The sequence below is a fragment of the Chenopodium album genome, chromosome 3 (genome assembly GCF_948465745.1).
Source record: "Chenopodium album chromosome 3, dcCheAlbu1.1, whole genome shotgun sequence".
Taxonomy (NCBI): domain Eukaryota; kingdom Viridiplantae; phylum Streptophyta; class Magnoliopsida; order Caryophyllales; family Amaranthaceae; genus Chenopodium; species Chenopodium album.
In genome coordinates, this window is record NC_137836.1 from 81,694,262 (window position 1) to 81,719,879 (window position 25,618).

Genomic DNA, 25,618 nt, shown 5'->3' on the forward strand with positions numbered 1-25,618 from the left:
TTGTTTATGTGTCAAAATGAAAATATACTCCGTAATATTATTTTGGTTTCATCTAGTCAAGATATTGTGATTGTGATTGTTATCCATATGCTGGTTAATTGGTTATAGGCTAGTATTGTTGGGGAATTTGTGTTTGAACAAGGGTCACAAAAAATAGCAAACAAATTAAACCGGAAAATCTTTGAGGCGTGAACGGAATCACTTTCCCAAAAGTATAATTCCGACCCTATACTACAACCGGGTTTTCACGGAAATTTACTTAGGAGATACAACGAAGGACAATTGTAATCACAAGTAGGATGATTACAATTCAATGTATAAAAGCTTGTATAATTATGATGATGATAATTAAAATTGCAAAGGTTTTTTAAGAAATATAAAATTTGATTATTTTTCTCAAGTATATATTCAACATATGTTCCAAGAACATATATATATCAAAGCAACAAATACTCCAACAGCCCACAAGTGTAACCGTCAAAAACCAAGGAAGAGAAGGAAAAAACTGTCAGCCATACACGGCAGGTCTGACACGCGCCCGATCGGGCCTGCCATCGCTCGATCGGGCCAATTGGAACGTCAGAATTCAAGTTCTCTCGCGCCCGATCGGGCGGCAGCCCCAAATTCCAGAATACGATTTTCGACAAAATAGCATCCTTCTCGCGCCCGATCTGGCGGTGGCTGCCCGATCGGGCGGTGGAGAGGAAGATTTTCAAGCCACCCTCGCGCCCGGTCGGGCGAGCACCACCCTGACCGGGCAACAAAACAGGGCAGCAGCTTCGTCTTCCATAAACAGAGTTTCTCGTTGCCGAGAGCTCTAAGCTTCCTTCAATGTATTAATTGCTATAATATTCTTTATTAATTAAATACAACACCTTTGCCTACGTAATATAATTAATTAACATGAATTATGTCCCCAATCCTCAAAATTATTCAACAAGTATCTTAGTTATTGTAATGCTTATGATAATAAGGAAAATTCGTAACAATGTGACTTAGAGCTAAACAATTTAGTGTTATTGACCATATTACTTTGGATTGAAGAACGGAATCTTTATAGAAAGTGAACCAAAAAAATTAAAAATATTCACTAAATTGTTTATATATATAAAAAAAAAATGGATTTTGGTCATTTTCTTTCATTCAACTCTAAAAAGTTTTCTCAAAGACCAAACTCTATGTAGGTTAGTTATAGCAAAATTTAATACCTCAAGGCCAAAGTGGTTTGGTCAAATTCTTTATTTCCGCCAATAAGATCATATACAGTTTTACTATCCACGTACATTGCACCTACAGTCCTACATATATAGTACATAGTCCTTATAATTTACGACTACTTAACAACCAAAATGCAGAAACTACTAAATTATGCGATCTTATCTATTTTAGGCATGGCTGTCAGGGGCGGATCTATTAAGGTGCACAGTGAGTCACGTGACTCGCCAGCACAAAAAAAATAAAATAAAATAAAAAAAATCTAATAGACCGCCTATTTCAGATATGTGGTCTCTTTGTCGCTTCTATTTGAGATTAGCCCACTGTCAGTTTTTTAAATATCAAAGAGACCGCCTATTAAAATATCAGATAGGTGGTCTCTTTGTTGCTGCTATTGCCACCACGTCAATAGAGACCTGTTATCTAGATAACAAGTCTCTTTTTTTCAGCCATTGAATTAGAATAATTTTTTGCCCGTATTTCATTAAAGAGACCTGTTATATTTAATAACCGGTCTCTTAAGTTATCTAACTTTTTTTTAAAATAATTCTTGTTTTTAAGTAAAAAATCATAAAGTTAGTTTAATGTAATAGTTTTATAGTATGTATTTTTATATTCTATTTTTGGATTGAAATCATTTTGGTGAAATATAATTTTTTTATATAATTTTTGGATTGAAACAAGTGATCAATTATTGATGGTGACTCATAAGTTCGAAAATCCTGGATCCGCCAGCAGACCTATTCATATTTCATATGCACAGTGGTGTACGACACTCACCAGTAAAAAAATATTAATGTGTTAGTTTTTTTTTTAAAAAAAAGAAAAAATATCAAAGAGACCGCTTATTAATTTATTATAGATAGTCGGGCTCTTTGAAGCTGATATTGCATTTTAAAGAGTGCGCTACGCTCAATGTTTTTTTAAAAATTAAAAAAAATCAAAGAGCGAGACTGTTTTTACAATAACTAGTCTATTTTATGCTACTACGGAGTATTTCATTTCACGAGTTTTGCGCTGCTTTCTTTTAAAAATAAAGAGACCGGTCACAACAAGAAAAGGGCCGTTTTGCGACGGAAATAATTCGTCGCAAACTGGCAAAATTCCGTCGCAAAGTGACTTTGCGACGGATTTCCGTCACAGGCATGGCGTCGCTCGAACTTTCGTAGCAAACAGTCCTTTTGTGACGGAATATCCGTCGCAAAACGAATTGCGACGGATTTTGCGACGGAAAGGTAGTTGTAGCTGAAAACAACATTTGCGACGAAAATTCCGTAGCAAGAGGAATCATTTTGCGACGGAATATTCCGTCACAAATTTTGCGACGGAATGTATTTCCGTCGCAAAATGGATTCTTTTGCGACGGAATAGTCCGTCACATATTTTGCGACGGAATGTAATTCCGTCGCAAAATGGAGTATTTTGCGACGGATTATTTTCCGTCGCATGTGTGCGACGGAAAATAATCCGTCGCAAAATACTCCATTTTGCGACGGAATTACATTCCGTCGCAAAGTTATTGTAATTTTAATTTTTTTTTTTTTTGTATTTTGTTTTTTTTCCTGGAACCTGTATTCCTGCAATCCTGTTTAATTTTTTTGTATTTTGTTTTGTTTTCCTGGAACCTGTATTCATGCAATCCTGTTTAATAAAATACGTGCATTTAAAATAATTTCAGTCAAAAAGTCCACGCCCTAACATAATTCAAATATATACAACACGTAGCCGTAACTACCAAGTACGGTACATGATATAATTTTTTAAACTACAATGTCATCCATATACAAAAATCGAAAAATGACACCTAACTAAACACAAGCTGGCTGTCCTTGGCCTGCACCACCACCACCACCACCACCCGGGTCGTTCCTGGGGTCTCGAATCTGAGGCTGAATCGTAGAACAAGTGAAAGGAGTGGTCAATCCTGTAAATCTACTGGCTAACTCCTCTAAGAACTCCTTGTTCTTCCTCTCGATTTCAGCCATCCGTTCTGCCACTCGAGCCTCCACTCGAGCATCGAGCTGTTCCGCCACACGGCTATCGATCTGGCTCTCAATTGCTTCCACCCTCTCATTCAACTCCTTGTGGAAGTTTTCCTGCATTTGAGTTATGACCGACGGTACGTATTGGCTGGAAGAACCCGATCCTCGTCCCCTAGATGTGCCGTAGTACAAGTCAGCACCAACACCAAGACCTCTAACACGACCCTTCTTATTACGACCACCAGCCGCCTCAAAGAAAATTTCATTTTCAGACAGTTGGGAACCCTGGGTTCTTGATTCCTCCTGTCTGTGTTGGTACGCCTCCTGTAACAAACAAAGGATATACAATGCAGAAATAAAAATAAAGAATGAGAACCTATTGATATAGTTCATAAGTGGCAATATAGGTTCACTAGGTCCTAAAACTAGGAAAATTGGGTGAAAATGGGGCGTTTTTGGTTCTAACTTGTCTATTTCTCACATTTGTTATCTAATGAACCTATTTTTGACCTTAATACACCTAACTAACATAGTTACTTGAGTTTGAGGCTTGAAATTGTTTATAAGTGGCAATATAGGTTCACTAGGTCCTAAAACTAGAAAAAATGGGCGAAAATGGGGCGTTTTTGGTTCTAACTTGCCTATTTCTCACATTTGTTATCAAATGAGCTTATTTTTGACCATAATACACCTAAATAACATAGTTACTTGAGTTCGAGGCTTGAAATAGTTCATAAGTGGCAATATAGGTTCACTAGGTCCTAAAACTAGGAAAATTGGGTGAAAATGGGGCGTTTTTGGTTCTAACTTGCCTATTTCTCACATTTGTTATCTAATGAACCTATTTTTGACCTTAATACACCTAACTAACATAGTTACTTGAGTTTGAGGCTTGAAATTGTTTATAAGTGGCAATATAGGTTCACTAGGTCCTAAAACTAGAAAAAATGGGCGAAAATGGGGCGTTTTTGGTTCTAACTTGCCTATTTCTCACATTTGTTATCAAATGAGCTTATTTTGACCATAATACACCTACCTAACATAGTTACTTGAGTTCGAGGCTTGAAATAGTTCATAAGTGGCAATATAGGAAACAAGTGGCTTGAAAATGGGCGAAAACTAGTTATTACCGCAATTTCCTTCGCTCTTTTGTTCGCAGGAACCTTCCCTTTCCCGGGCACCTCCTTGAAGTGTGTATGCAAGAAGAGATCAGGTGCTGATGGAAGCTTCCCTTGATTCTTTGCCGCCTTGCAATGTGAACAAGTGAACAGTATTATTAGATACAAATGTAATTAAGCACATATAAATACGTACATTCAATTTTTTATACAACAACTTACCAGCTTTTTTGCATGTTGTACCGCAGAGATGGAACCTTGAAAATGGGTCGGTTCTATTTCATTATCCATAGAGCCAGATCGTCGGTTCAATCTGTTCTGTGCTGACCTCTTCTTGTAAACGTCATCCACTTGGGGAATATCCATCATCATCTTGTGGATGTCTTTTGAGATCCAGTCTGGCTTTCTCCCTCCCATCCTTTTAGTGACGTTGTAGAACATTTGTCGCAACCGAGTTGCAGCATAAGTATCAAACGCCCTACGCACTTGCCCCTCCAAAGCAGGTGCCCAACTGTAATGTTGCTGAATATACAAAAAACTCTATTAGTTACATATTCATTTGGTTAAATTTATGACACCTATTATTTATAAGTTAAACTTATACCTTGAACAAGGTGAACCAATGTTCCTTGGTGGGACCTTCAACCTCGCTGTAGTTCTTCCAAGGAGCTTTGTAGTAGCCTTGAATTACATCAGTGACATTCCCCTTTACAGCGTCATTATCAAACCTATGAAACAAGGGTATTTGTATTAGCATTATATGAATAACAAATCAGAATTTTCCCTTTTCATTTAAAATCTTACCAGAGCATAGAAGGTTCCAACACCGGCATGTTAGACCCGGTTGAGCTAGGTTGCTCAAGCTGAGTGTCATCCGTATCCATACTCGAACGGTGCACGGTACTCGGCTCCGCCTCTGAATGAGGGGTGGGTACCTGAGTGTCACCCAACCTGGTGGCATCCTCGGTGATGGTAACCGGAACAGGAACCTGCAAGTGATAAGAAGGAAACTCTCTGCTCTTGCTTGATTTCTTCTTCGGATCACCCCGTTTACCCATTGATACCTGCATCATATTCATTTCACATGATAGGTTTTTCAATTAACAACAAATATAACATCAAATTGAATATAACATCAAATTAAATCACAGTTAAACCAAGATACGCATCCAAAAGCAAAAATTAAGTTTCAATTAACAACTCACGCATATAATCATATCAGTCACAAACAATAGTAGCAAAGTATCAAGCTAAGTTCTTTTCTTCATAAAATCAAACCTACATGAGGTTTTAGATGACATATATCCAGGGGTCCTTACCACTCCAACCTAACCCATCCTTGGACATCTTATCTCACTAGTGAATGTATGCCTAGTTTTCAATTCTATAGAAAATCCGACAGCATATCCCTACAGTTCTCCAAGTACACGATGTAGGTAATTAAACACACCAACATATGTACCCAGAAAACATTGTAGAGAAATGAGACGCCAAGATATTCCATAGAATCAAAAACATTGCATACATTCACCACCTAAAGTGAGATTAAACGTCAAAGGACAGTCCCAACCGGGGACTATTCAAGACATACTCCTAATGTGTATGTCTTGAACGGGTATCTAGGAATAAGAAGATGCAAATGCTTTCAAATCTTAGTGAACATATATAATTAACATACATACCATAATTGTTTAATTTAAACAAGTTTAAAGCAAGTGATGAAACACATATAATTAACACACAATTACCCACATTCAAATAAACATACATACACTAACATGTATTTTTAAATTAACATATATTTTAAACTAATCTAACATATATTTTAAACTAATCTAACATATATTTTAAACTAAACTAACATACATTATAAACTAACTAACATATATTTTAAACTAAAATAACATACATTATAAACTAATCTAACATATATTTTAAACTAAACTAACATACATTAAACTAATTCTAACATTGCAATATATCTTAAAAATTAAACTAATTCTAACATTGCAATATAAATTAAACTACACTACACTAAACACAAGTAATTAAATAATAAAATTTAGTTACAAATTAAATTAAAAAACATAATTAGAAAAAGTTAGGGTTTACATTAAAATTAAATTGAAAACAAAAACAAAGGGGGATAGTGGAATACTCACCGGGATTTGAGGGTGTTGTGGCGGAAATCCGGCTGCCGGAAGGAGGGTGGTGTGGTGGCTGCACACCGCCGGCGAACGGAGGGGCGTGAGTGGGCTTGAACGGAGGGGGTGGCGTGGGTGGGCGTGAGTGCGCGTGAGTGGGAGTGAACGGAGGGGGTGGGCGTTAGTAGGTGTGAGTGGCCGGATTCCGGTCGTTCCGGTGGCGACAGCGGCGGTGAAGTGGCCGGATTTTCTTTCTCTCTCTACGCTTTCCTCTATCTCTCTCTACGCTTTCCTCTTTCTGTTCTTCGTTTTCTTTTTCTCTCTCCTTCAGCGAAACTTCAGTTTTTTTTAAAAAAATTTAAAAACTTTTTGCGACGGAATTTCCGTCGCAGAATCCGTCGCAAAATGTTTTTTTTTATTTTTTTTTTAATATTGTTTTGCGACGATTATTTCCGTCGCAAACAAACTTTTGCGAGGGAATAAATTCCGTCGCAAACTTTGCGACGGAAATTCCGTCGCAAAAGTTTGTTTCCGTCGCAAAGTTGCGACGGAATTTATTCCCTCGCAAATTAACCCTTTTTGCGACGGAATTGTAGTCCGTTGCAAGGTTTCCGTCGCAAAATGACCTATTTCTTGTAGTGGGTTATTACACCGATAATAATTAAAATCGGTCTCTTACGTTATTTAACTTTTTTTAAAAAATAATTTTTGCTTCTATTTATATCCTATATGTGTGCAACCAATTTTAATAATATTAAGCTTATCAATTAAGTAAATTATCATAAAGATAATGTAATAGTTTTATAGTACCATTTGTTTGCAATTAACATGTTATTTGTAGTACTTTCGGTTTATAAGTACTAGCTATTTGATTGTTGTATGGACTTTTGTATCCTTCCTTCCTTTTTTTTTTTAATTTTTTTTTATTGAAATCAATTTGGTGTTTTTTTTTATATATATATAATTTTTGGATTGAAATTAAGTATGAACAACACTAACAACCATACTAGCTAACATACTTATAATGTCAGTTAGTTAACTAGCTAACATGTTAGGTCATGTTTTCTATTAATTATTTTTCTTATCATTCAAAATAAATAATACGAAGTACTTTTTTTTTTTTTTTTTTTTTGAAGGGTATACGAAGTACTTATTCAGATTACCAAAAAAAAAAAAAAAAAATATTAATAAAATAAATATGTTAAAGAACTAATAATCCTATAAAATTATTGATTATTATATTAAATTGTGTGTGTATTTTAATCCATTGTTGCAAAATGTACAAATAATGTCCATCATGTAAAATTGTAAAAAGCATTGAACTAAGGTAAATTTGAAGATTGAAAGTCTAGTAATAATACAAGACTAACAGTTTTATATACACGAACAGAATGAACAATGTTTGTAAAATACGTTGATAACAAATCTAGCTTGGAGCAGCATAAATGCCCACAAAGTTCTTCTCATGGCGCCACAATTACTAAAAACTTGATTGAACTATAACCCTTTATTACATAAGATGGTATATAATCTCCATAAGGGCATAAGCTAAGGCCCCAACTACCAAATTGAATTAGCTAATCGATAACAGATAATGTATCCTTAATTATAAGTGTATCAAACTATAAACAGACGTGCCAAACGGTATGCAAACTTAATTGCATTGATTGATTAGTAGATTTATGTGTAATTTGGTGTTTGGAAATTAATTAGTAGATCTCAATTATCGTTTTTTTTTTTAAATGTAAAGACAATGTACAAAAAGACATATTAGAAGTACATTATATGATTATATCCCTCAAAAAAATTAAAAACAATATTACTCTCTCTATATATATCCTTAAATCATTTTAGGTGGAATCAAATCAATTATCAAGATTGCAACATAAAAAAAAAAAAAACTCATACTTATTACACTATAAATCCTTAAATTGTTTTAGGTGGAATCAAATCAATGATCAAGATTGCAACATAAAAAAATTCATACTTGTTTAAGAAAAGAAAACAATCTCTTGGATTAGCACAGTACTTAGCAGGTAAGCCAAACAGTATATGCTAATTAAATTTTAAAGTACGTCCTACTATTAGAAGATATAGTTTAATTGGCAAATCGTATTGTTCGATTCTCTCTCGATCATCATTACACCATATATATAACTAATTTAACCGATAATAAATTAATAATGTATGTAGTATCTACCCAGATTTGAGGCCTATATACTGTATCTTCTAGCTGATATCAAAAGATACATACAAATTTTTTAAATGATCCAAAAAATATATAAATGTCTTATTTTAATAGATCGATATTTGAATAATGCATATGTTGACCTTATACTAAACTCTAGGGGTAAGGAGCTAGGTGAAGTTGTTATTAGCTAATTAGTGATTAGTGGTCCTGTGTTGCTTAATCAGGTTGTTGATGAAGTATTAGTTATGTAATTTAGTTTCTAATTTCTAGGTAATATGACATCAATTGTCGTGAATGGACCGACGTGAGGAGCAAGCATCATAGTAATTAAGTACGTCTTGCTCTTAAAATAAGTATAGTTGCATGAATCACAAGTCCTTTTGTTTATTCCAAGTTGTTGAGGACTACATTACAACTTTTTTGTATGTAATTTATAAGAGATTTGGAGAATTGACGGAATTTTTATAATATATAGCGTTCGTGTATTGTATGTACGTACAATAATTTTCAGTAATGTAAAAAGTCACTCAATTGAATTGTATACATGCAGAGTAAACTTTAACTTATATAACAACTATATACACTCTGTAACTTTTATAACACCATTTTGAATCGGAGTAACTATATTAAACGGAAATCGCATAGAGTAAATTTCAACTTAATTATACTAGACAGGGCGGTACGGTGGTCAAGGTGAAGCCAAAAAGAGGTGAAAGTCAACTTAAATGCATTAGTAATGCACAACTCTATGATGGTGTGGAGTTGTGGACAGCTACATGTTCATGAATATTGTGAATCATCACAGTATCACACTATGCTGTCTATAAGTAGTACAGTTGTATCCAGCATTAGCTTAAGTGGAATACCGTAATACCTATAATAGTAATATTATCATTAGAATTTGTACGTCTAAATAAATGTCAGGTTGATATATTCTAATTGTACAGTTTTTGCCCTATTAGGTATATCTACAGATTTTCTAACCCTACTAGATCGGATTCACTTTTATTTTAATGTCTTGGCTAGTTGACTTTTAGTGTTATTATAATGAAAAAGAGGGGAAAAAAGGTTGGAATAATCCTTTAATTGGATATGTAAATGAATTTCATTAAATACAATACTTCCTTGGTGCTCGATCTGCCGAACACTTCAATTCTGGTCAAGATTAATTTCATTTATTTTTTTAATGAAAGTGTAAAGGTATTGAGAGGAAAAAAAAAAAAAGGTGTGTAGTGATATTTAACTTAATTTAGAGGGAAAATACAATAAAAATAAAATACACTTTTTTAATTATAACCGTCTCTTTTTGTAATGTTGTTGACTATAAGAATTCTTATAATGAAAAAGAATTGGAAAAAAAAATGTTGGAATAATCCTTTAATTGGATAGGTAAATGATATTCATCATATCAAACACAAATATACAATACTTCAATTTCTTTGTGTGGTTTTCAATATCGTTGGGGTTGGCCTCAATAATCGAAAAAAAAAAAACATGCGTATGATCTTTACAAGATTCGAACATGCAACCTCAAACTCTTATATTAAATGTTTCACCAATAAGTTATGACATATTTTATGTATTCTTTGTCAAACAATATTTATATATCTAGTGTTAAAAAGGCTTTTCGTATCGATTTTTAGGATTTAGTGGCGATTGTAAATGATACGATTTCTCAAAATTATATAAATGTGTAAAAATACTGTGTATATGTATTATTATGCTTTCTGTATCGATTTTATATGGGAAAACCATGGCGATTGTAAAAATGATACGACATCCTTAATTATTTCACAAACATACTTGCATATTGTAGCGAATGAACAATCGCTACGAAAAGTGATTTTTCTTGTAGTGTTCCTTGACAATTTTAATCAAAATTTTAATTATTTTTAATGAAAGTGAAGAGGCGTAAAGAAGAAAAAGAAATGTGTAGGGTGAGAGGAACAATAATAGATCGAAAAGGAATAGGAAAAAATTGTGATCATTATGATATATTGTGTAGGCATCTTAAAAAATACGAGTATGTTGTAATAGTGAAAATTAAATTATAAATGGATCTTTTTTAAAAAAAAAAAATCCACAATCAAGTTGTTGGTAGGCAAATGGCCAGCCAGAGTATTGAGCTATGGAGTAATCACTAATCAGTAGCTAATTAAGCATCTTTTCAAATGCTTATTGTCAAGTCCAAAAGTCAAACATAACTTTTTTTTAAAAAAAAATTTCAGTCAAACATACTTAGCTTGCATAATGCATTTATGAGACTGATTTACTATGTACGGAGGTTTTAGAAGTCAAACATATTTAGCTAGCATAATACGTAATCCTTTTGTGATTCTACTGAAAATCTTTGGAAAACAAAAAATGAAGAACTGTTTCCTAAGAGTGGCCAAAGAGGTCTTGGGGGAAGTAAGGGGAAGAACTTCGGTACAGAGAGATACTTCGTGGTGGAATGAAGAGGTGAAAGCAGTAATTAAGCAAAAAAGGGAATGCTATCAAGCCTTAGGAAAATGTAGGAGTGATGAAACCTTTGCAGCGTATAAGGAGGCTAAGAGTAAGGCAAAGGCAGCTGTTCGCCAAGCAAAAGAAAAGGCATATCAGGAGGTTTATGAAAAGCTTGATTCCAAGGAGGGAGAAAGGATCATTTATAAGATGGCAAAGAGAAGACAAGAGGCAAGGAAGGATATTGGCATGGTGAAGTGTGTCAAAGATAAGAACCAAATGGTCCTAGTGCAAGAGGAGGGCATCAAGGACAGGTGGAAGGGGTACTTCGATGAATTATTTAATGGAAGTAATGGAGTTGTGATAGGAGATACCTCTATGAGTGATGAAGAAATCAACATGGAGTATGTGCGAAGGATTAGGAGAGTAGAGGTGGAGATTGCACTGAGGAAGATGAAACCTAAGAAGGCGGTTGGCCCTGATGGGGTACCGATAGAGGTGTGGAGGTGTTTGGGTAAGATTGGTATTGATTGGTTAACAAACCTTTTCAACAAGATATGGACGGCTACAAGGATCCCACAAGATTGGAGGAAGAGCACCTTGGTCCCGGTTTATAAAAACAAAGGAGACGCTCAAGATTGTTCTAACTATCGAGGAATTAAGCTTATGAGCCATACTATGAAGTTGTGGGAAAGGGTGATTGAACAAAGGTTGAGGGCATGCACAAGCATTTCAGATAACCAATTTGGTTTTATGCCTGGGAGATCTACTATGGAGGCAATCCATTTGATAAGACAAATGATGGAGTTTTATAGGGTAAAGAAGAAAGATCTTCATATGGTCTTTATTGATTTAGAGAAGGCATATGACAAGGTGCCAAGAGAGATACTTTGGTGGGCAATGTTGAAGAAAGGTATCCCACGAAGGTATGTAGACCTAGTTAAGGATATGTATCGGGATGTGTCAACAAATGTGAGGACATGCGGAGGGTTGACAAAAGATTTCCCTATTACAATCGGATTGCATCAAGGGTCTGCATTAAGCCCTTTTCTTTTTGCAACGGTTCTAGACGAATTAACTAGACCAATTCAAGATGAGGTTCCATGGTGTATGCTGTTCGCAGATGATATCGTTTTGGTGGATGAGACTAAGGATGGGGTTAATGTCAAGTTGGAGCAATGGAGGCAAAGGTTGGAATCTAGAGGGTTTAAGCTAAGTCGGAGTAAGACTGAATATTTGGTATGTCGTTTTGGCACTCAGAGGGGGACAAGCAATGAAGTGGTGAGTTTGGATGGAAAGGATTTGACCATGAGTGAATGTTTTAAGTACCTAGGGTCGATCATCCAGAAGAATGGTGACATTGATCAAGACGTGACCCACAGGATTAAGTCAGGGTGGCTTAAATGGAGAGCGGCCACGGGAGTGCTATGCGACCGCAGCATTCCCTTAAAGTTGAAGGGAAAATTCTACAGGACTGCCATAAGACCAGTGTTGCTCTATGGTACAGAATGTTGGGCTTCTAAGAAAGAGCATATTAAAAAGATGGAGGTTACGGAAATGCGCATGTTAAGGTGGATGTGTGGAAACACTTTAAGAGATAGAATCAGAAATGAGGTTATTCGCAAGAAAGTAGGTGTGGCGGGCATTGTAGATAAATTAAGGGAAAATCGTCTGCGTTGGTTTGGACATGTAAGACGGAGACCCGAGGGTGCACCGGTGCGAAGAGTGGAAGAGTGGGACCATGGAGGGATTAAACGAGGAAGAGGGAGACCAAAGATGACTTGGTTGGAAGGAGTGAGGAAGGATATGAAGTGCATGGATTTACGTGAGGATGAAGTTTTGGATCGTAAGGGATGGAGGAGAAAGATATATGTTGATGACTACACGGAATAATCAAATTTGGTTCATGTTAGCCGACCCCACTTTTGGGATTAAGGCTTTGATTGATTGATTGATTGATTGGAGTTGGTGTCTTTAATTTGATGGTTCAAATTGAAAGTTGACCAATGTTCTTTATATACTTCTAAATATTTGAATACAAAGTACTTATATTAATCAATAGGGTGGCTAACGATAGGGTTGAGCAAAACTACCTGAAAAACTGAAAACCCGAAAATCGATTCGTAACCGTTCCGAAAATTAGGGTACCCGATCCGGTAACCATAACGGTTCGGGTATCCGTTCTGATAATTTGTTATCGGATATGGTTATGGATATCATTTTAAAATTAACGGTTGCCCAATCCGATCCGATAAGCATTTTTTTTTTCCCTACTTAAATCTATTAGTATAAATCTAAACTTTTACTTTACTTCATAATCACTTTATAATATCAATAATTAGTAATATTATTAATAATTTGGTCAAGATCATATGGTATTGTTGTTAATTAGTTGTAAATTATATCATAATAACTACATAATTAAGTTTAATTATCATTATTAGATATTTTATTGGGTACCCGATAACCGATCTGAAAATCCGGGTACCCGGACTTATCGGTTCCGATTATGGGTATCACTTTTAGTGATTTTGGTTATCGGGTACCCGAACCGTTAGTACTAACGGTACGGGTACTCGTCCCATGCTCACCTCTAGCTAACGCACGTGATGCGTCCGTTATATCTAGCCATATTCAAAGAGTCATTTTAATTATCCTCAAACTATTCATAAGTGTATTCTTCATTTTATTTTATTTTTTTTTTTAAAATAGGGAAATATCTTAATTGGAGTACTTTCTTTCATTGTTATTACAGAATAGTATGTACTTAAGTAGTATAAATGTAATTGTCAAATGTGAAAGAAGAACAATTTCCCTTAATATTGTTAAAATAGAAATTAGTTCCCATTATGCTTCGTTTTAAAAATAAATTCCCAAAGTAGTGTCCACGTAGGATTGGTTTTCGGTTCAACTTAAAACCGCTAACGGTATTAGCGGTTTTGCAATTTTTGTAAAATAAAGTCAAAGAGACCTGTTTTTATTGAAAGGCGGTCTCTTTGAAGTTATAAGTGTAATTGCCAGCGCTCTCTTTTCTTGTTGTGGGCTAAGAATTAACAAGGACACAAAGAGACCTGTCGTATTGAAAGGCGGTCTCTTTGAAATAATTTTCCTGTAGACTATGCCTTGTGAATTAACCAAGGACGCAAAGAGACCTGTTATTGTTAGAGGCGGTCTCTTTTTTAAAACCGCTATTACCATTAGCGGTTTTAAGTTGAACCAATAGCAAAAAAACGATCCTACGTGAACACTATGTAGGGAATTTATTTTTAAATCAATGTATTATGGGAATTGATTTTTATTTCAACAATATTATGGGAAATCGTTCGTGAAAGAACATAGGAGTTACGCAATTCTCACACAAAAATATCTGGTACGACACACCAATTTTTTTAATAAAGAGATTTTGACAACTTTATTTACACTAAACTAACGTGTAAACATTGAACCCACACTAAAAAAAAAAAAAAAAAAAAAAGGAAGAAAAACTAGGAAAAAAATAATGGCGGTATTAATCACAAACCAACACAATTTTTGGAGGTAGTAAATCCACCATCAACAACAAGATTATGACCACTAACATACCTAGACTCATCACTAGCAAGATATAGTGCAGCCTCAGCTATGTCCTTGGCTTTCAAAGTAGCGCCTTTAAGTGTTGCTAATCCTCTCACAAACTCCTCCGTTTTCTCCACTTCTTTCTCACATGGCAGCCCCAACCCCAACTCCATCTCATCGTCTTCGTCTTCGTCATCACTTCTCCAAGCATTTATAAGCATAGAAGTGGCTACTCCAAAGGGAGATATACAATTAACTCGAATCCCGTACCGGCCTAACTCACACGCCGTGTTCTTTGTTAGCCCCACGATGGCATGCTTCGACGCCGTGTAGGCGTGTGGACCCATGCCACCCATGAAGCCCGCCACGCTCGAGGTTGAAATAACACAACCGCCACCCCGTGGTATCATAACACGGGCAGCGTGTTTGATCCCTAAGGCCATACCCTTAACGTTGACCGACATGATACGGTCAAACTCATTAGGGTCAAAATTGAGTATGCTTTTATTACACTTTGTTTGTGACCCTAACACACCAGCGTTATTAAAGAGTATGTCTAGTCTGCCAAACTGTGACACGGCCGTGTCTACAAGGTTGCGCACGTCGTCTTCGTTGCTGACGTCGCAGTGGACAAAGGTGGTGGAATGAGGGAGGGAATCTGCCAATGCTTTGCCTTGTGCATCTTCTACGTCCGCAATTACCACTTTAGCACCGTGCTTTACAAATAGTTTAACCGTTGCTTCTCCTATTCCTCTTGCTCCACCCGTTACTATTGCAACTTTTCCTTCCAACCTACACACAAACAAATTATATTCTAAGTAGGTGTACAAAAAATTCAACGTAACATGCATTCATATTATCTAGTCCACTATCACTCGTTATTATAAATTTATAATATATAGTTTCTCTGAATCTCCGACCATGTACGTCCGTAATAATATTCTTCTAAGTATATTTATTTAATATTTGTACATTTTTTTTTATGGTTTCCAACACGTACATTTGACTGTCAAAAACTTTAGTTATACGGAATACGTTTTTTTAATTAATTGATGCTTTGAAAATTTGTATTGTGGAGATTTATAAAGCAAAATTAAACTTGCTATAGTAGTAATGTTTTGAAATATGGTTTAAGAAAATAAAAAATGATTTTATTAGGCTAATTTTTTATCTTGAAGGGACATTGTTAGAATTGTTTCAGTATTTTTATATATATATTTTTTAATTTGTATTTTGATAGAATACACCAAAAAATGATGATGGATATATGTGTAGATAATTTTATTAAATAATTGTATGTACGAGTAACTGAAAAAAAATGATGGGTATCTGTAGATAATCTTATTAATTAATAGGAAGATAGGAAGTACATAATTGAAAAATGATTGATGAAGATTGAATTTAATTTGAAGACCGATGAAAAAAAAAATGAAAATTACTTAAAGAGAATTACATCATTGTAAATTCTTTAGTATTGAAAATTTTATATTTGTCAAAAAAAAAAAAAAAATAGTGTTGAAAATTTTTTATAACAAATAAAAGTGGTAGAATTATGGCCGGCTTTAGATTTGGAACGTAGTAGAAAAATAAAATTTGAGTATTAGTTCTGGTCAAACAAACAATGTATGAGATCCAAAACAAAGTGAGAATTCAAGAAAGAAAATTAAAGTAGACAAATCTAAGCTAAAAAAATTTAAGAAAACAAATACATTATATATGTACGACTCAATTTCTCTTAGAAAAAAGTAGAAAGAACAAATGGAGATAGAGGGAGTAATAATACATACCTTCCAAACATTATAGAAGGGGCGTTATTATTATCTTTGCCCATAAGATGAAATCCTTGATGAGTAGTATTGGATTCAGAAATGACAGCAGCAGCAGGCATAATTTGATCGAGTGGAGAAAGAATAATACAAGTAATATGAAAATGAGAAAAGAAGAATTGAAGAAAATAAAAGGAACAAGTTAAATAAATTAGGAAATTAAAAGAGGTTTTAATTTGGTTTGGTATAGTTGGAGAAGTGGAATAGTGGGGACTAATAATAATAATATAAGAAGCAAAGTGAGATCGAGAAGAGTAGTGAAGTGAGGGGAATTGAGAATGGTGGTGTGTTTATATAATACTCTCTAACCAGGTTGGTCAATATGTACAACCTGGCTTCCAAGGAACCTTCCCTTGTATTTTTATGCTATCTTCACCTTCTCGATCTATATTATTCCCACTTTTGAGGATCTTCTCTTCTTTTTTAAGTTTGTGCCTTTCAATGGGAGTTGTACAACTACTACTCCCTACGGTGTTTTTCTGTTTATTGCTTTGACCGTCGTTGAATTTTACAAGCTAGGTTGAATTTAATGGACCATCATATTGTATGTGTAATTGGAGCGTGTCCGGTAGTTAGGTTATACAAGAAGTGAAACAAATTTGCATTGTAAGATCGATGTTGTCAAGAGATGGGCATAGGATCATTCGACACGAGAGTTGATAAGGTATGACACAAAAATGGATAGTTCAATACAAGCTCAATACAACACGAAACTACGAAAGGCACACTAGTTCAATATTTGCTTGCAAAACAATTATAATAGCTTTACTTAAATTAGGAATTCCCCTCGTCAGGAAGGCTCTATAATGTTTAATTTTTTTTTTTTTTTAAAAAAAAGCTTTACTTTGTACAAGAATACCTAAATACCCCTATGGTTACTATATACATTTGAGAGAGCATGTGTCTTACTAAATTAGGGGTCTTTTCTCTTCAGATTAATTTCAGTTCAGTTTCCAATTTCCTTCTCCCATAAATAATTCATTTCAGTCCAGTTCAATAAATCGGAACAAACCCTTACTATTGGAGGGTTACACAATTATTTATTATTTAATTCTGTATCATCACGTCATTTATGGTCCCAACCAATAATAAAATTACTCTCAATATTATGGTTATTCATTTAATGTATGATATGATATCCTAAATTCTCATCATCGTTACATTGAAAAATTGTCTTACGGGGTATTACAAATGACACAATGATCTTGGACGGCATAATTAATCGGGGTAGGTTGGTCATCCCTAGCAACAAATTTGACACCATGCACTTGGGTTAAATGGCTAATGTTGCCATATGCGGTATGCCCATAGCCCCATATGGTCTTATGTTGTCGTTGAATTTCTTTGCAGGTAAAAAAAAAAAAATCGAACCAAAAGCCGTAGTCGAACAAGGGGGTTTTACCGCCTTGCTGAGTGTTTCTCTCTCCTCAACTCTGCATTCGACTGTTTAGGGCTTTGCAATTTCTCCTTCTTCCCTCTTTTATTGATTCTCTGCAAATCAATTCGATTAACATATTTTACGACAATGATGTTATCCGGCGATATACCTCCTAATCAATCCATTTACGTTAAAAATCTCAATGAGAAGGTCAAGAAAGAAGGTAAACCCTAATTTTTTCACTTTTTTTAGCTTCTAATGTCTTCAATTTTCATTAATTTCATGCTTATGCTCTTTCTTATACTTGATTATCTTCAATTTTAACTTCTCAGGTTTCATAAATCACTATATATGCCCTTTGATTTTAGGGTTTAAATTAGGTTATTATGAATTTTGGGATTCCTAATTTTTGATGCAGTGGCTGTTTTGTGATGAGTGACTTAGTTTGCAACTTTAAATCTTCCCAATTATTGTGAAATTGAACCAATTTACTTGGTAATTGAGAAATGTTAAGTGTTAATGTTGCTGTTGCCTCTTATTATGGGTGTGTAATTGTTGGGTTTGTATTTAGTTTTAGTTTCTGATTCAAGTATTTGAGCTAGTGAGAATCTCTTATGAATTTACCAGAATTGAAGCGGTCGCTTTACTGTTTATTCTCTCAATTTGGGAGGATCCTGGATGTTGTAGCTTTGAAGACACCTAAACTTCGAGGTCAAGCTTGGATTTGTTTTAGTGAGATTACAGCAGCGAGTAATGCTGTTCGGCAAATGCAGAATTTCCCTTTCTATGATAAACCTATTGTAAGTACATCCATTTCTAGCCGTCTTTCAATAGTTGTGTGTTTTAGTTGGTAAAATATGAAGGTGAGGGGTGAGGAGAAGCAGCAAGTATAGAAATGGTCAAATGGGCTTGATAGATATATGGGGTCTATAAAAGATGGCGCACTGTAATCAACTGAAATTGGTATGAGACCCTGCCTTCTGCTGTCTGATTCATTCTGGTGGGCTCAGTAAATGTAATACACTCAGAGTCCTACACTAGTATGTGTAAATAGGAATGCATATAGCTGATTAGCCCCATAGGTCCAACATTTGTTATACAAATACTTGCTTCATTCCTTTATAAATGCACCATTTGAGTTTCACGCTTACAAATACACAAGTTTAACTTTAAAGTAATAATAAGGATATATTGGAAGTGTGAATCAAGGCGAATTTTACAAGATAGTGCAAGCTTTGATTTACCATCCCTATGATATGTAATGTTGGCTTGGCACTCCTAGAAGTTTGATTTACTTAAGAGTCTTATTTCTGATACCCTGCAAGCTTACACATGAATATAATTACATATATGCTAGTATGTTTAACATTGTATTGTTCTTCTTGATGACTTCTTTCAGCGGATACAATACGCTAAATCCAAGTCAGATTGTATTGCGAAAGAAGAGGGAACTTATGTTCCTAAGGAAAAGAAGAAGAAACAAGAGGAGAAGGGTAAAAACCCTGTTCTATTCTTTGACTATTGTATTATCATATTGCCAAAAATTTCTCATGTGTGGTTAGCAATTTTAGAGTAGTGGCTGTTTAGGAAGCCATAATTACATAATTCTTTGGTACATCCAGTATGTAATTACTGAGTGGCTTGACAATCACTAGGAGCCATGCAGGGAGATTTATGTAATTTTGTTCGGTCTCACTCACAACCAAATCCCAAATAGGCCATAATATAAATAAAGAGGGATAAAAGGGTCCAATTGGCCGCTACCAAGACCATGCATGCATTAGCTGCCCTTAGAGAATGTATTTGTAACCCCAATCTTTAAGATTGCAATGTGATGTTTTTCAATCATCATGTTCTTGTAGGGCTGTTTTCTGTAAATAAAATCACATAGGATTGCAACAAATTTTTGTGGCTTGCTGTCTTGCCCTCTTATTCCATCAATTATAGGCATATATTTTAGCTATCAACTCTTAATGTTTCACCCATATGGATGTTCTTTAAATATAATATTTTTTTTAATTATTATAATGTTTGCTCATAATTGTTTGTTAATGGTAGTTGTAAGATCTTAGATCCTTGATTTAATATTAAAAAATCCTTCCATTGATACAAGTGAACATTAGTGGTATTTTTCAGTCTTATAGGATATAAGCTAAGGGTATATTTGAAGATCACCCTTTTCTTGCTGTAGCAGGGTGGCCATTAGCCCATTAGGAAAGATTTATGTGAATAATCAAGTGCACAGAAAAGAGAAGATTAAGGGGTTTATGAGAAACAGGTTAATTAGAGTTTTTTTTGGTTGTCTTGGTAACTATTGTATGTTTAACAAAATATGTCAATAACTCAAGAAGTTGTTCCATTGGGAAGGAGTGGGGCTCACTGTTATATGTCTGAAATAGTGTGCGGGAGTAATGTGACTGTTGTTAGGCACGAGAAAATAGGTCAGTTAGGCATTTTGGTCATTTGTCTAACATTATATGTCATAGTCAGCTAATTTGGCATGACTATATATGTGGCTGTTCGCTGATGATCAAAGTGAGCAAATAGAAAAAAAAAAAAAAGAATAGAAGGTCTTAATGACGACAGTTTGATCATTTGGCTTACTATTAGCAACAATCAATTAGACAAAATCATTCAAAATAATAATAATGTTCACGATGTTTGAAGAGAGTGATAAGGGCTAACATAAGAAAAGGGTTACTTAGGACATTTTAGTTATTTTGTCAACTGTTAGATATCTAACAATTAGCCAAATAAAAATTCTTATTGGGAAAGAGTATATCTATTTGGCTAACTGTTAGGTATCTAATAGTTAGCGAAATAACCATAAAGAGTGTGTGTGTGTGTGTGTGAGAGAGAGAGAGAGAGAGAGAGAGAGAGAGAGAGAGAGAGAGAGAGAGAGAGAGAGAGGAAAAAGGAATTACAATAATAGGATAAGGTGTCCTTAGAATCGAACATTTAACATATATACAAATCAATGTATAAAAAAACTCAAGGCACAATGAGGTGATGAAGGTCTTGCTGCACCTTTTCCTAGAGGCGCGCCTCTTTGAAGCGAGGCACACAATATAAAACAGATGAAGAAATTTTCTTATGTGCGCCTCAGGTTTGCCTCTTTGAATGTGCCTTGCCTAGAGCAAAAAAGGCGCTCTACCCTAATCGCCGAGCGCCTTAGCACGCCTTTTTATACACTGATACAAATTAGCCCAATTCCTTTGCAAGTCCTTAATTGTGTATTTGTGTAGCTTTGGAAAGCCCCAATTGCCTTAATCCATGAAGACGCTGACAAATGTACTTTGTCTCATGGTAAGTTGGGACAATACGCCATTAATAGTGTGACCATTTATCTCCAGCCAAGTACTAAATATTACTTATTATTACCAATCATTCCATTTCTCCAAAGCAACTTCTTGTTTTTCACCACTCCAAACCCTACAAATTGAATCCATAGAAAGTCTTCTATCTTTCAAAGGGCGTACTCAGTTTGCTTCACACACCATAAACACTCTGTCTTTTCCTTTCTCTCATCCTATGATCTGTGAAATATGGGTCATTTTTTTTTATGCTTTTATTTATTTTAAGCTTTCTTCATCTGCCAATATTAGGCATCTGGGTGTTTAGTACATAATGTAAGGAGCGCTTAAACGTTGTATTGAGGTATTTGACATGTGTTTGGCATTAGGTTCTGGAGTGGAAATTAGAGTTTTTTTTATAAGTTTTTTATATGAGGAGCATCATTTAGTGTTGACCTAGCCAATAGTGTAATGGTTATGTTTTAGCAGTTACTTAAAAATTTGGAGTTGTGCTAAGAAAAGCTATTAAAAATGTTGAGTTGTGCTAAGAAAAGCTATTAAAATTTGGAGTAATGTTTTTTTCCTTTAAATTTATTTTATTATTATTTATGCATCACATGTTATCTACTATAATTACATTTGTTATTTTTTTGTTGCTTATCTATGGTATTTTGCACTGGTGCTGAACACGTTTATAAGATAATTTTTTTGACAACTAATCTCTAATTGCTAACTTCTAACCACTAGCTGGAACAACTTAGAGCAATACAACAATTGTTGTCGTACAGACCTTCACTGCTTCAGTAATCATAAGAAGCTGGATATGTTGTGAATAAAAAAACAGAAAAAAAGGGTAAACAAAGTGGAAAATTAATATATATCAGGATGTAATACGTAGTACTTTGGTTATTTTACTATATGCTTATTCTTGGCCATCCAAGCGTTTATGTTATTTGCCTCAAATTGTCCTTTTGAGGTTTTTCGAAAACTTTAAATATTACCTCACTCCTGCATAGAGCCGTAGATCCCCCCCCCCCCCCCCTCTTTTTTTTTTTTTTTGTGTGTGTGTGTGTGTGTGTGTGTGGTTGCCACGAGGAGAGAAAGTAACATGCATGCTAGATACTATGTGAATATTCATGCAAAATATCCAAAAAAAAGGTACTTTCACATACCAATATGTTATCCAATTGACCTCCTTGCTTCATTGTAAGAGTGCTGTTTGAGGCATATGGTAGTTTATGGTCATGTATGATATAGTTTACCCATTGAGAGCTCACATACTCAAGAGTCAAGATCTGTAATTTATCTGTAACTAATATCAGTAGATATTTTGTGGGAAATTTTCTATGATTGGAAAAAGATCATTGGTTGGCTGGATCATCTTCTGAATGTTTCTGAATGTTTGTGCCACACACACACACACACACACACACACACACACACACACACACACACACACACACACACACCCTGTTGGATATAGGGTTAACCTGTTGTTTAGACACACTCTCCCTGTTGGATTTAGGGTTGACCGGTTTTTTAGGTTAAGTATGCCACATGGTATGACCTGTTAGATTTAGGGTTAACCGGTTGTTTAGGTTAAGTATGCCACATGGTATGACCTGTTGGATTTAGGGTTAACCGGTCGTTTAGGTTAAGTATGCCACATGTCATAATATAATTGGTTCAATTTAAAGTTTTAATTAATTTTTTTCTTTTCAATTACCTTGTTTTAATTTTCTTTACTGATTGCTCACTATTGAACAACACAACCGCCTTCCTCTCGTGCCGGCAACATCAGTCCAATCAAGCAACAACCAATCATCCCCCACCCACCGATCACCGTTGATCACTTTTTCTTTCTCCCCTCCCATTGCCGCCTTCGCTCCTACACTATTTTTTCGAATTTTTTGGTGGTATGCTTTTTCGGGTGAGTGTTGGATTTTTCGGGGTGAACGGAGTGAGTTTAGGTAGTTATGGTTTGATTTCGGGGTAGATATGGTGATGTTTTGGTGGTTACAGTGGGGAATCGAGGTGGGTACTGTGGTTTTCAGGTTGGATTTTGGTGTGGGTTCGTGGTTTTGGCCTTTTGGGTTGCTCTCGGCCAACGAATGCCGGTGTTTAGGGATGGGAAGTCAAAGGGTTCAGCCGGTGTTCTAGGGGAAGGGATAGTGGCCTGGCGGGAGGGCAAAGAAAGAAAAGTATCGAGATGAGGGGGGTTCCTACGGTGGCTGGTTGGGTGGGGGGTTGGAGATGGTGATGGGTTGCTGGTCAGAAGAAGGGGTGGGGTTTTCTCTCTTTTTTTTTTTTTTTTTTTTTTTTTTTTTTTATAGCCTGATTATCTAAAATAAATAATTTTTAATTATAAAATGTGAAAGAAAGTGACTTGTTTGATAAGTTGTAGGTCATTTGACTTCTTAAAAGTTAATACCCTTAAAATTCAATTTATTCTGAATTAGTCGAAAGGTTGACTTATTTTAAGCTAACTGTGCAAAGGTTGACTTATTCTTGACAAATTTTCCTATATATATAGACGTCCCAATATGTTCTCTCTATGTAACTGATCTCCTTGCCTCACTGTAAGAGTGTTGTTTGAGGCATGTGGCAGGTTATGGCATGCTCTTATGCTTATGTATGAAATAATTTACCCATTGAGAGCCCACATACTCACGATCTGTAATTTATACTGTCAAACCTTTGTTTTTCTGAAGTTTGAGTAACCTTATTCTGACCTTTTGTATGTTTTGTGTGCTTAGTAGCTGTTATCCATTAGCAATATATCTATTATTATCAGTGAAGCATGCGTTTTTGGCTACTACTGTGATTTGGAGATTAATTATTATGTAGACTTTAGATAGCGGCATATCAGCCATTCATTAAATACTTTTTCCTAGCTCGGAACGAGGCTAGTTTTATCTGATTTTGAGATAATTTTTTTCCTTTCTCCAGGTGAAAGGAAGCGTCATCCAGAAGACCAAACAGGTGCTGCTGCTAATGGAAATGCTTCTCAAACCAATGGTGGTCCATCTGTAAGTATACTGCTCAGAATTTCTGTTTTCTTCACTTAAAAACAACATATTTTAGATAAGTTCTGCAAGTTCTAACAACTTCCAATAAGGCTTGGCGATGTTGACCAAAAGCTATGTTCTCCATAATATGCTATTTACAAGCACCAAATTTTGCTTCTGGGTTGCTTATCATACATTATTACTATCTTAACGACATCTGTAGTTTTTTGTCCTTGTTGGTGCCTTCTTCCACTACATGCCCTATGCGTTTCTACCACATTCTGTGGCTTCCTGGCCAAGCGGATCTAGATCTTTAGTCATTATTTCATATTGAATTATTGACAACCAGGATGTTAGTTCTGCTCTGTATTTGCCCATTTTATTTTAAAAGTTTGGCTCATTGTCAGACACATATACGAAGTATGAAGATGAGACAAGTGAAAGGAGAGTTCTAGTGTACAGTACTTGGTGCCACTTACCCACTTCACAAAGTTCTCAATTCTATGAAAAACCTTGGATGGCTATGTTAGTGTATTAGAACTATCATGAATGACTGGTGTCACACTGTCACTAGTTCTTGTTGTTACTGTTCTGGGGGTATTGTTCTATATTGTTTGAAGCTAATGGTTAATGCTTTATTTCTATTACAGGCTACACATCGCAAGACTGGTGCACAGGAATCTGCAGCTCCAAACAATATTTTGTTTGTACAAAACTTGCCCTATGAAACAACCAGTATAATGCTGCAAATGCTTTTCCAACAGTATCCAGGTTTCAGGGAAGTGCGGATGATTGAAGCAAAGCCAGGCATTGCTTTTGTGGAGTTTGACGACGAGGACGAAGCTGCAATAGCAATGCAGGCGCTTCAGGGCTTCAAAGTTACACCACAGAATCCCATGGAAATCACTTACGCTAAGAAATGATTTTATTCTGTTCCCTTTTGTGGGAGTGTGATTGTCAATGGCAGCTGTAGAGTGTAGTTCTACCATATGCAAGATGCAAAGAGAAAAGTGTCAAATTTTGTTCAAAGGTGTCTTGCATTATGTTAACTGTACATCAGATGATATCCTGTTACCTGTTATGAGAAGGTCTGATTTTGAGTAGCTATAGTTATAAACTAGCTAGTATTAGCGAGAAACATATTTCAGTTTGTCCAAAACTCGTTTTACACATGATTAGTCGATAATTTTGTGGTTAATGGTGAATGGAATCTCTTAGTTTGTTTTCAAGGAGATAGTCAAAAGCTTCAAGTTGCTATAGCATCGTATGTTACTCCACAACAAGCTGCATAATTCGTTGATCCAGCAAATACTAGTAGGATGGAGGATTGTCGCGCAAGGTCTTTACACCTCAAAGATTAGTGGACTTTAATTCATTCCGTAGCAATTAGCTGATTAGATATTAGACTAAATACTCTTGCGCCTCCATAAGATGTACCACTTGAGAACCAGCTTGTCCTCTCCCAC

General features: G+C 35.3%; 3 protein-coding genes across 3 annotated transcripts; 1 reads left to right on the forward strand and 2 right to left on the reverse strand.

The window, feature by feature from the left end:
* Positions 1-3,023: 3,023 nt before the first annotated feature.
* LOC145625504 (uncharacterized) lies at positions 3,024-6,776 on the reverse strand. Its single transcript, XM_081678528.1, has 6 exons — positions 6,478-6,776; positions 5,120-5,379; positions 4,920-5,043; positions 4,538-4,837; positions 4,328-4,444; positions 3,024-3,521 (listed from the first exon to the last, which is right to left on the reverse strand). The coding sequence occupies exons 2-6, from the start codon at positions 5,371-5,373 to the stop codon at positions 3,024-3,026; spliced, it is 1,293 nt and encodes a 430-aa protein (XP_081534654.1). The 5' UTR covers positions 5,374-5,379; positions 6,478-6,776.
* Positions 6,777-14,322: 7,546 nt separating this feature from the next.
* LOC145619650 (short-chain dehydrogenase reductase 2a-like) lies at positions 14,323-16,720 on the reverse strand. Its single transcript, XM_081674358.1, has 2 exons — positions 16,435-16,720; positions 14,323-15,439 (listed from the first exon to the last, which is right to left on the reverse strand). The coding sequence occupies exons 1-2, from the start codon at positions 16,533-16,535 to the stop codon at positions 14,605-14,607; spliced, it is 936 nt and encodes a 311-aa protein (XP_081530484.1). The 5' UTR covers positions 16,536-16,720; the 3' UTR covers positions 14,323-14,604.
* Positions 16,721-17,806: 1,086 nt separating this feature from the next.
* On the forward strand, positions 17,807-25,381 carry LOC145624487 (U2 small nuclear ribonucleoprotein B''-like). The gene is made up of 5 exons (XM_081677532.1): positions 17,807-18,074; positions 18,479-18,651; positions 19,251-19,344; positions 24,094-24,173; positions 24,803-25,381. Exons 1-5 carry the CDS (start codon positions 17,999-18,001, stop codon positions 25,073-25,075), a joined length of 696 nt encoding a protein of 231 aa, XP_081533658.1. The 5' UTR covers positions 17,807-17,998; the 3' UTR covers positions 25,076-25,381.
* Positions 25,382-25,618: the final 237 nt, after the last annotated feature.